This window comes from Pseudophryne corroboree, chromosome 6, assembly GCF_028390025.1.
Source record: "Pseudophryne corroboree isolate aPseCor3 chromosome 6, aPseCor3.hap2, whole genome shotgun sequence".
In the NCBI taxonomy this organism is placed as follows: Eukaryota; Metazoa; Chordata; class Amphibia; order Anura; family Myobatrachidae; genus Pseudophryne; species Pseudophryne corroboree.
Genome location: NC_086449.1, coordinates 305,824,911 through 305,837,665, shown reverse-complemented (window position 1 = coordinate 305,837,665; position 12,755 = coordinate 305,824,911). Strand labels below are relative to the sequence as shown.

Sequence of the window (12,755 nt, the reverse complement as noted above, 5' to 3'; positions counted from 1 at the left end):
CCTGAATAAAGGCACTCTCAGGACTTCTTACAGACGCCGGTGATAGCTTCCTGTTTGCCTGTGTCAGCTACAGAGAGTTTCCAGTCCTGCTCAATCCGGTTGTTCCTGTCCTCAGTGATCCTGTACTCGGAAGTTTGTCATCTATTCCTGGAGTCTGACCGAGCACCTTTAACATCCTGTGGTGTTCGTGAGTCGCGGCGCAGCCGTGTGTTGCGGCTTGTCCGCTTACTGTTTATTATTTAGTTTATTTGTGTTCTGGAGCTTTTGCGGAGGATTCCGCTCCCACAGATCCACTCTGGTATCCAGCAGTGCTGGATAGGAGTAACGGATCAGTGGATCTTTGGTTGTCCTTTTCCCTGGCGGCTAGTCTGCACATACCTTTGGTTTAAGTTAGTTAGCTTGTAACCCCTGGCCTGGTTGCTTAGTCAGAGGGCCCCTTGTTATCACCCTGTCTCGGATTTCCCTTTGTCTCCCATTAAGACCTGCGGGGGCATCGGGGTTGGGCAGACATAATCCGCCCTTCGAACGCGGCTGCCATGGGCTCAAGCAACCATAGTCTCGCAGGGGATTTCTGATAACACGGGCGAGACAACGGAGTTAGGGCGCCAGGGGTTACTAGGCTCTCCTGCTCCCACAACCAGCATATCTTCCCAGTACTCAGACCTCTGTCATAAGATCCCCTCTGGTCTGGAGTACGGGAATCATAACATCCTTTTTTTGTTCTGTGTGAGGCAGTGTATGTGTTTCCTCCAATTCCACTCATCCCAAGGGTTCTCAAACTAATAAAAAGAGCAGGAATTCCGGCGATCCTCATTGCTCTGGACTGGCCAAGAAGGGCTTGGTACGCGGATCTTCTGGCATTACTGCTGGAGGATCCTAGGCCTCTTCCTCTTCGCGAGGACCTGGTGTGAATCTCACCACTATTTGTGTATTTCCTTCTCTCGAAGTATGTCCATCTCCTTGGGCACAATTTCTAGACTGAGTCTGGTAGGAGGGTCATAGAGGGAGGGGCCAGCCCACACTATTAAACTCTTAAAGTGTCAGTGGCTCCCAAATCACCCGTATAAACCCCATGGTACTAAATTGGACCCCAGCGTCCTCTATGGACTATGAGAAAAGGATTTACCGGTAGGTAATTAAAATCCTATTTTTCCGTATTTTGGAATAATTGCATACCAAAATGAGATATGAAGGCGATGGGACCTAAGTCTAAGCACAGAATAAATTTATGTTTCATATACACCTTATACACACAGCCTGAAGGTCATTTTAGCCAATGTTATAATATACTTAACAAAGTTTGTGTACATACACACAATTCATATATGTTTCATATACACCTTAAACACAGCCTGAAGGTCATTTAATACAGTATTTTTAATAACTGTGTATTAAACAAAGTTTGTGTACATTGAGCCATCAGAAAACAAAGGTTTCACTATCTCAGTCTCACTCCAAAAATTCTGTATTTCGTAATAATCCATATTTTAGAATATTTGGATATGGGATACTCAACCTGTAATACAAAGAAGATATCTGTCACTTATAAATATAATCTTTGTATTAGTCTAATTTCTAATCATTAGTATAGTCAAATTTGCAGCGCTCCACTTTGTAAATGACCACATGAACCATATGGTTCATATATGTGTGGGAAAATTTAGGCTCTGACACTAATCAGTGCCTCCCCAGCCATTGAACTCGTCACACATCACTGGCCCCTAAGAATGTACCATACCACTGTAAACCCATGTGGGCCCTTCATGCCCTAGTCCAGAGTTGGACTGGCCCATAGGGGTAGTGGGGAAAACAGTGGGTCCCACTGCCTGAAGGTCCACCCCCTCCTCTAGTGATCAGGTTTTAAACTGTGCACTTGAATTATACATAATACGTACTGTGACAAGGATAATAATAATAATAATAATAATTTTACTTATATAGCGCTCTTTCTCCAATAGGACTCAAGGCGCTTAACAGATACATAGCATAATATAGTACAGAAACCAAGAAAAAGTTCCTTACTGCAGGTTTATTTCCCCAGCTTTTCCACAACTAGGGAATTCACAACTGAACATAAGCAATTACCCTCAAACCACAGGTTGCAGAATAGTTCACAGCCGTTCTTAGCCTGCAAAGTGTACATTCTCCAGAAACAATTGATCCAGGACCTCTGAGGGCTGTAACACACACGCCGGCTCCCACCACCCGGCAAAATCCCGGACGGTTTTTTGACGCAGCCGTGCTGCTGAGACATATTCAGAGCAATGTGTCCTTTCACACGGCACGGCCCTGGCACAGCTGCCGGGTTGCAGCCGGAAATATCCACTGGAAGGTCCGGCTACCGGGCCGGGGCCATGCCGTCTTTGTAGGCAGTGAACCGTGTGTGTGAATGGGAGCTTTCACAAGCATCGTTTTTTTTTTAGCCGCCGCTGCTGCTGCGCATGCGCACAGCATTACACATGGCTCAAAGCCGTTGTGTGAGAAAGACCCTCCCGGATGGCAAAAAGCCGGACGAAGTTTGTCCGGCTTTTTGCCATCCGGGGAAAACCGGAGCGTGTGTAATAGCCCTCACGGTATCCACCTGCCTGGCCTATCATCTGGGTGACTAGCTCACCATCAGGAGCACTGTCTCTTATGTCTGAAACTATGTTAACAGCAGGCAGGCAGGTGCCTGCAATCATCCTTGGTGTTGCTCAGACTTGATCAAACTGAATATCTGGACTGGATTCCACACCCTATTGTTGTCCTCGTGACCGTTTGTTATATTATACTGCACAGGACTATGGTGTATTCTCTACAGTGCAATGCTGTTATTAATTATGTACATTATCATGCATGCACTAGCAGTAATTACTATATATATATATATATATATATGAAAAACACAAAATTCCCAAGTGCGCTAAAGTGAAACGTAATTACACAATTCTTCTAATGTTCGTAGGAATGTAGACTGGAGGATGTTTAAATCTGGGGACCTGTAACAGACACCCCTCACCAAATAGTCACCCAAACAAGAGGCCAACAGGCCAATTAGTAAAAAGTTGTTTTAATATCATACAGTTGAACATATGAATTTTTATACACAGTTCAAAATTTAAAATTGTGTCAATAAGTACAACCAAAAAAATACACAACCTAGGTGAGGGGTGTCTGTTACAGGTCCCCAGATTTAAACATCCTCCAGTCTACATTCCTACGAACATTAGAAGAATTGTGTAATTACGTTTCACTTTAGCGCACTTGGGAATTTTGTGTTTTTCATGTATGCTTTTGAGGTCTCCCAACAAAGATCTCTCCCGTTGTGCCGCTCCCAGGTTGGCGCGAGATAAAGATACTATTGTGTTTCTCTCTCTCTGTGTATATATATATATATATATATATATATATATATAAAAATGCATGAAGCCCGGCACTCCTCCAATGGCTGATGTGCCCCGCTGCCTTCAGTAAAGGTAATGGCTAGTTTGAAAAAATTACTGTGGCACTCAGGGTCTTGTGGCTAAGCAAAATATATTGTCAATGCACAGCATGAAACATCAATGTTTTGGGGTGTCTAGCCCCTTTGTCAAGATGTGAGAGAGTGAGCACACAGAAAAGAACTTACCCAAATAGAGATGAAGCCCGCCAAACCGAAGGAGTGAAGCCACCCACGGCCCCGGTGAGTGCGCTGTGCGATGATGTGTAAGTGCGTCGCGGAAGTGTCCGTGCCGATCCATTGCTAGGCAACAACGGGAGCGCTTGGTTGCTAGGGACTGTGCGGCTGTGTAGGAAATAAAGATGATAGAGAAGCATCACTAGGCTGAGAACGACCCTAGAAGACTGGCACCTGTGGATATTACATTGATGGAGGAAAGGCAAACTGCATAGAGGGTAAAGAGAGGCATGCAAAACACATGACAGTGCAATCACGGTGTGGGGATTAACCCCATGCAGGCTGGAACATGTAAATCAGTGCTGCTGCTGAAACAGGACTGAAAGAAGGATAATGATCATGCATCTATATCTAATACAGAGCAAAACATAAAGTAGGGGTACAGAAAAGGCATGAACGTTTAAAAGATAAAGGGGAAAAAAAAGGAAGGGGGCAGTGGAGGGATAAGGACCATAAAATGGATAGACAGGTGAATGAATGCGTTAAGTCATCAATAATTAAACAAAGACCTATGAGAAAACTTTAGTAAGTCCGAAGGAACCTAATGCAATGCAATATATCTGCTGGATGACTGTTGGTCCGGATTCAAAGTCGTCAATGAGTGCTGATCTCTTGTCAGATAGCTGACTGCGATTCTGGATCACCCAAAGATACTCCACACTATTCTTTCATTAAGGCCAACTTGATGTGTGGTATTGAGCCTAAATATCCAGGAGGCTTCTTCTCTGAGGAGTTGACCGCCCGATCAACTCCCCAAAGGGATTTGGGGACATGATCTATAATGATGTGCTTGAGATCAGAGAGCTGGTGTTGCACTTCGTGGAAATGTCTTGCCACTGGTTGTTCAGAGGGATTTCCAGCCTTTATCACAGAACGATGCAGGGCCATGCGATCTCTACGCGAACAAATGGCGTGGAAATGTCTTGCCATTGCTGGAAATCCCTATCAAGTAGGATCAATGCTTTAATGATTCATCCTCATAGTACACTGAGACAAAACTGGTTGATGCCGGCCCAAGGCATTCAATAAAGGTCCAGTCCCGTCCCACTGCCACCTAACCTCTCCCTATACTTTTATATTTGGACTAGTATACATCTAGAACATCTGGCTCCTGGTACAGTATTAAGTTTAGGTAGTGTGCCCATTCATTTCTGTAAATGTAAGAGTAACTAATATAGTTTGTATTTTAAAGTGTTAGTTTAAGATATACATTATATATAAAATTCATATACAGTATAGTAAATTCATTGTTTAAAATTTGGTTGTAAATTATACACGTTTTTGCTCCTTTGGAGAACAACATTATAAACTCCTGTATGGTTATTTGTTTTCACAGTTGTGTCCTGGAAACAACAGAGGCACAAGAGAAGTGCAGTGCGCATCTTATAACAACAAACCCTTTATGGGTCGACTGTATGAATGGGAACCGTTCTCTGATGGTAAAATATTATTATTTATTATTATTATTATTATTATTATTATCATCATTAATACTCTAATACTATTACATGGTGTTATTAATCTGTTTTCATCTCTTTATCATCATAAATGACAAATGATTAGCAAAGTGGTAAAACATATACTATTCAGGGTGCGCGTTACCTGGAAATATAAATGGCCTATGTGTATAAAACCACATATTATTCATAACATTGCTGTCAATGCTTTTTTTCGCTAATTAAAATTTCTATATAACTTGTAACATAAAAGTACTGTATAAGGTAGGGCCGTCTTTTCGTATGGGCTCTATGGGCACTTGCCCAAGGGTCCCAGGAGTATAAGGGCACCAGGCTGATAGCTGAGGTTCCCCTTTTTCCAGGGGTATCAGATTTTTGGAAATTGGCCCTGGGGAACTGGAGATATCCGACTTTAAAGCAGTGGTCCCCATCCAAGCCTGTTAATTGCTCTTCCCAGCCAGATATCTCGGGTTCTGTCTGACTTAGAGGTTTTCTGAGGGTATAATCCAAAAACTGTGACCCTCTCCTTTCAGGGACACTGGCAGCTTGTCTCCACTTTACCCAGAACCAGAGATATCAGCCTTCCAGCAGCTGTTCCCTGCTCCAGCTCCACACATCTGATATGCAGTTTTATATATTTGTTGGTGGATTGCTCTTTCTCCTGAACTCTGATCCCCAAGTCCCCAGTACCTCCTGAAAGGTGGGACTCTTTAGATTTTTATCCCATTGAAAGCTAAGAAATATATTTCCGGGAACTGGAGATATCTGCAGTCAAGCAAGCTGTCCTCCCATCAGAAAATTATGAATATTAAGGTCACTCCACAATCCACCCCTCCCCTGTAAATTAAACAACCCCTACCACTCTGGAAGTCATGTACCGGGGCCCTTCATTCAGCCCAATGCCCCCTTCTACAGTTTAGTGTTCTCCCTCCCACCATCTGTGCAGTAAAGGAGTAATTAGCAGAAATTACTGCTCCCTGTCCTACATGCTGAGCAGAATATAGAACGGGACATCAAAGCTGCAACTGATAGCACCCCCCACTCCTACTGCTGGAAGATGGGTAGGGGCACCAGTGCATTGCTTTGCCCAGGGCCTACACAGCTGTTATAACTGCCCTGATGTAAGGTACTGTACTAGTATTTTGATCAAAACCGTTCTGCTTGCAAGCCAAACTCTTATAGTTGTATATATAGAATGCGCCTTAATTTTCCTATATTCAGTTATGGTATCTAAGATATATTACAAATTAATCGGAAATAAAAGCTGCATCCAGGTTGCAAGAAGAAATAAACTTTTATTTTACATAATCAAATTTTAATGACATTGTTCTTTGCCAGTTATTGTCTAAATGTCCAAGGCAATATCATTTCTCCTCTCCTCTGGGACTTGAAAAGCTGAGTTTATATCCATCTGATTCATGCTCTCTTTATATCCAATCCAAAATATAATGTCATGCTGCTTTTAGACAAATATTAGGCTTTCTAATGAAAACATACTGTACTAGGATTTTGTATCCAGTTTACTTAGGAAAGATTACAATAGTTAAAGTTATAAAGTATATGTACATAATTATTTCTTTGTAGATATGATTGATGTAGGTCATAGCTCATCAATGATATGCCACTCAACATATGGGCAGACAGACAAATATTATGACAGTATGAAATGTATACTAATAAGTTTTACTGCGGGTTTTCCCAAAGGCATAAGGTTTTCTGTATTCAACTGGGTGAGCGTTCTTTTTATTCTTTCCCCCCGTGGCGCCATTTTTATTATTATTTTTTGGGGGTTGGGGGGGGAGGGGGGTTACGTAGCTTCTGTGCAAGTCCAATTTTTTCTAAAATATGTATTGGACCCACTCTCCTGGTGGTGGATTGGCCATAGGGATTACTAGGAAGATTCCTGCTAAGCCGTGTGTGTGGGGCCTGTTTGTTTGTTGCCATGTGCCACAGGGTCGGATTGGCCAACAGACACTGTCTGGGGTGAATCATACAGCCAAAGCTCTAAGCATGGGCCCCTACTATATGCATTTTCCTTGTGGGCCCCCAATTCCTCAGTCTGACACTGGGTGGCCCCACCTCTCGCATGAGAGGCAGCCAACCACACTCAGGGACAGATGTATTAATCTGGAGAAGGCATAAGGAAGTGATAAACCAGTGATATGTGCAAGGTGATAAAGGCACCAGCCAATCAGCTCTATTATGTAAATCAACAGTTAGGATCTGATTGGCTGGTGCCTTTATCACCTTGTATCACCTTGCACATATCACTGGTTTATCACTTCCTTATGCCTTCTCCAGGTTAATACATCTGTCCCTCAGTACACTGCATTGTCCCCATTCATTCTGTTATGACCCCCCCCCCCCCAATCATACCACACCCCCATTAGGGCTGCTTCCATAAATTCACCATCCCAATCCACCCCTGCCCTCTCCCAATGACTATTTAAGCAATTGGAAGTTACCAATTAGCTTAGTTAGGCTATAATTACTTACCTTCTAGCAACTGCCCTGAAATGCTGAAATCTTCCACAGTCTTTGTACTAAGCACCCTGGACTCTGGTAAATACTCCTGTGTGCGCTGCCGGTGTGTGTGTGTGTGTGTGTGTGTGTGTGTGTGTGTGTGTGGGTGCTGCTGCTGCGTGTGTGTGTGTGATGCTGCTTGTGTTTTTGCTGTGAGCTGGGAATGTAGGGCATGTCTGCTGGAGGTGAGTAGAGGTCATGGGCGGCAGGAAGCGGGCTGTGCATTCAGTAATTCTGGGTAGCAGGCTGATTTAAAAAAATGTTTTCTCCCCTGCGGGTTTTGACCATAAAAAAAATTGTGACCAGTTTTAAAAATGTAATACTGCGGTTGTTGGGAGCACTCATAGATGTGGTAACTGAAAAATGGTTAACATTCTCACATAATTTTTTTTGCCCAAAATTACGATGACAATTGAATATGCCTCAAAGATTTAGCTCTTCTTGGCAACTGTGGCAATCTGCTAAACTATTTATTGTATCTCTGTAATTGAAAAGAAATCTGATATCTGAAATGGTACTCCATCCTTTCTTGTATATGAACAGGAGTTCAGTGATGGCCATTGAACCATATCAATAAGATTTCTAGTACACCCTACAACATTAAAGGTCTTGCTGGTGGGTTAGGGCTGTGACCTTGTTACGGTGGAGGTATGGTCACCAGTAGTGGATCTTGCTACGGGCAAGCAGGATTTATGCCCGGGGCGCCGCCGCCGTGGCAAGATACACTACTATGCCGGTGCTGTACAGTGTGCAATGAAGTCATTGCACACCCGACACCCAGAGATTGAGGGCAGCAGTGGTCGGGAAGCAGGAGCGGGGATTGTAAGTATTAATTTTTATTTTTTTATTTTTTTGTAAGCGGTGCAACTAGGGCGCACAACTCTACAGGGGGCACAGTACTGGGGGCATAACTCAGGGCCGTAACTAGGTGTGTGCCAGTGGCGCCTGGCACACAGCGCATCTGTACTGGGGGCGCAGTACCACCGGCAACACCATACTTACATGCAGCAATGTTTGTCCACATGGTACAGCTGGTAAGCGCTGTGTACGGCAGCCGCAATCTGTGCTACTCTTTGTGCCATCCCTCTACCGCCTGACCATCCCATCCCTTCTCCCCCCAGTGGAGGATAAAGTGAGCTGCGGCAGCAATGCCCGATCCCTTCCCAGCAGCCGACCCTGTACACCTCCTCCCCTGCTCTGTGAACTGCGGTGCGGGCAGCAATGCCCGATCCCTTCCCAGCAGCCAGCCCTGATCACCCACTCCCCCCTCTCCCGCTCGGTGAGCCGTGGTGCGGGCAGCAATGCCCGATCCCTTCCCAGCAGCTGGCCCTGATCACCCCCTCTCTCCTCTCCCGCTCGGTGAGCCACGTCGCGGGCAGCAATGCCCGATCCCTTCCCAGCAGCCGACCCTGATCACCCCCTCCCTCCTCTCCCACTTGGTGAGCCACGGTGCGGGCAGCAATGCCCGATCCCTCCCCAGCAGCCGGCCCTGATCACCCTCTCCCTCCTCCCCCACATGGTGAGCCATGGCTCGGGCAATAGTGCCCGATCCCATCACCCGCCCTTATCTTGCAGCCTTAGCATCCCAGAGTTTTCAGTTGAGCATGACAGGGGATGCGGCTGCTATGGGGCCTGGACTTTTTACAGGTCCCGCCGCTCCCCTGCATCCAGACACCTGTAGTGTCTTCCAACGCTGGTCCTTAAGCCCCACCAGCTCTTTGTGCCTGCTTTGCCACCTGCTCAGGACCTATGTGAGTGGCCTGCCATAATGTGTAAAAAGGGGACTCTGCCTGCCATAATGTGTAAAAGAGGACTCTGCCTGCTGTAATGTGTAAAAAGGGGACTTTGCCTGCTGTAATGTGTGTAAAGGGGACTCTGCCTGCCGTAATGTGTAAAAAGGGGACTCTGCCTACCGTAATGTGTAAAAAGGGGACTCTGCCTGCCATAATGTGTAAAAAGTAGACTCTGCCTGCCGTAATGTGTAAAAAGTGGACTCTGCCTGGCGCAATATGTAAAAAGGGGACTCTGCCTGGTGTAATGTGTAAAAAAAGGGGACTCTGCTACCGTAATGTGTAAAAAAGGGACTCTGCCTGGCGTAATATGTAAAAAGGGGACTCTGCATGGCGTAATATGTAAAAAGGGGACTCTGCATGGCACAATGTGTAAAAAGGGGACTCTGCCTGGCACAATGTGTAAAAAGGGGACTCTGCCTGCCGTAATGTGTAAAATGGGGACTCTGCCTGGTGTAATATGTAAAAAGGGGACTCTACCTGCCATAATGTTAAAAGGGGAATCTGCCTGCCATACTGTATAAATGGGGACTCTGCCTGCCATAATGTGTCACATGGGATCAACCTGGTGTAATGTATGTAAGTGGTGCTACTGTGTGGCGTAATTTGAATAATAGAGACTACTGTGCAGCGTAATATGAATTGGTATTATTTTGTGGTCACTCCCTTTCCCAATGAAGCCACACCCCTATATTGTTTACGCACGCCTACTGCGCACACTGGCCCTACTCTCACTATGGGGGGGGGGGGGGGGGGGAGGGCGCCGAAGCTGTTTCCTGCACACAGCACTAAAATGTCTAGTTACAGCACTGGCACAACTCTGCAGGGCGCACACTACTGGGGGCAATACTACTGGGGGGCACAACTCTACAGGGCACAGTACTTGGGGCAATACTACTGTGAGCACAGCTACAGGGGACACAGTACTGGGGGCACAGCTACAGGGGGCATAACTGACCACGCCCCTTTTCCATGAAGCCACACCCCTATTTTTTCGCCCTGGGCGCCACAAGGTCTAGATCCGGCCCTGATGGTCACACTCTCAGCATGAGTGTGCTGAATTTTTTTTTAAATGCCTTTTTCTATGATGCATGTTGTAGATACACCTGCCTCCACAGCATATGTCTGTACCTATGCCTAGAAAAGGACCCACATGGATGTTGAAATGCATTGGGAGTGATTTTGTGACTGCACTGGACTTTTGCATGGGACATACCTTTCCCCACTGGAGATTCCAGTGACCCTGTGTTCCAGGGGATCCCAGCGCATACCATCTTGGAATTACCTTTATTTTGTTTCCAATTGCATATTGTAGTTATTGTCATTTATTTATTCCCGTGGATTTCTATATTTAAGTATTTTGGATCAATAAATAGCCTGTTAATACTGTATGTATGATATTTTAAAGTCTAAGGGTTATTAAGAACATATTTTATATTGCATATTCAAGTGTTTAGTACCCAGAGAGTGCACCATCTCCTTTCTTTGTCATTATAAAGGTCCCACCTGGTAATAAGAATGGGATACTCTAAAACTGCTTCACACACTTTCTGCACCCCTGTGATTCCACCAATTTATTATTTTTACCGCTTATATATGCACCACTACCACTACCCATATACAGCCACCATCTGGTTTCCTGTATACTATTCATATGCTCAGCTCCATGCAAAATGTCTGTCGGTAGGATGTTATGGAATCTGAGATTGCCAGAGGTGCGGTATGCTGTCCAATTTCGGACATTTTTTTAAAGGAACAATCTCTTACAAGGCATGGTTTTGCCTTGTAAATGATTGCCCCTTAAAAAAAAAAAATCTGAGATTGGCCGGCATCCCGCACCTCTGGCGATCTCGGATTCCATTACATTCTGATGCCTATATGCATAACTGTGAGTATGGCTGTGCAAATTGCATAACTGCTTAATAAACAACCCCACTGGTTAAGTGCTGGGCTGTTTTCGTGACGTAAGCCCCATACACACTAGACGACCCCCGCCGACCCCGATATTGGCAGCAGCATGGACCCGGCGGGGTGCCGGCATTGGCAAGTGCATACACACTTGCCGATGCCGGCGGGGAAGGGAGCTACGGTGGTGGTGGGGGGGCGTCGGGGGGAATTTTTCCCATTCTGCATCTGCAGCATGGCTGTTGTTAACGAGGACCTCCCTCGTCTGTACATTGACTGTACACACTGGATGAGATTGTAAAAGATCTCGCTCAGATTGGCCCTTCTGCGCGAGATCATTTACTTTCTCGTCTAGTGTGTATGGGGTTTTAGAGGTATCCATTGGTGTATACTATTACTCTGCAATCACAGCTGGCAGTAGTATACACATAGAACTCTGGGAGGCAACAAAGACATCTGCCGCCGGGCTCCTGCTCTGAAGGGGGGCACCTCTCCTCCCATTCTGTGACACCACTGAATTAAGTTAATTGATAGCTGTCGCTGTCTTTTCAGTGGCCGACTTCCTCACTGGTCCCTGCACCTTACACATCACACCCTTTTTATTATACTGTAGATAGATACACATTTTACAAGTGTCATACCCAGGATTAGAAACCACAACCTATTACACTGGAAGCAGGCACCTTACTGATGAAGCTGTTTGCTCCTGTATAAGAAATATGAGAATTTTAACTATATGAAGATACTTCTCTGACAATTACACATAACTTCATATAGTTAGAATTCTCATACTTCCTCTACAGGAGCAAATGACTCCATCAGTAAAGTGTCTGCTGTTAGTGTAACAGGTCATGGGTTCTAATCCTAGGTATGACTGCTAAGAAATGTGTGATTTAACATAAAAGACAATTAAATGTATAAATACAGTATATACATTTTTTCCAGAACACCACACACACACACACACACACACACACACACACACACACACACACACACACACACACACACTATGTATATATATGTAACATACATACATACATACATACATACATACATACATACATACATACATCTTAATATAGGAAATAGGGGGGCACCAATATTTATCTTGCCTCCGGGCAACTGTGACGAACTTACGCCACTGAGAAGAATCCAAATATTTGCTGTCTCTTTTGGTACAGTACACTATTTTCACATCCATTTACTTTCTGTGACAGGACGGTACCGTACGGAAGCACTCGCCGCTTGCCGCGTCCCGTTGACTGCGCACAGAATGGAAGGTCAAGCCGCACGAGGCCTGACCACATAGGGGATTCCCGCTTACCGTCAGTAACCGCCTGTTACTGACTCCACCCACTGCGCTGTGGGCGGGTTCTTGCTGCCACCACCAAACTCCTAACCTGCCGTGGCGTTTGGAACCAC

At 45.1% G+C, this 12,755-nt stretch overlaps 1 protein-coding gene across 3 annotated transcripts in view; it reads left to right on the top strand.

The window, feature by feature from the left end:
* The window catches only part of THSD4 (thrombospondin type 1 domain containing 4), a 1,279,073-nt gene that overhangs the window by 502,315 nt on the left and 764,003 nt on the right, over positions 1-12,755 (top strand). For all 3 annotated transcript variants that reach the window (XM_063926205.1, XM_063926204.1, XM_063926206.1), the window contains exon 6: positions 4,992-5,094. In XM_063926205.1, coding sequence (XP_063782275.1) covers positions 4,992-5,094 — 103 coding nt within the window. The remainder of the gene's footprint in view (positions 1-4,991; positions 5,095-12,755) is intronic.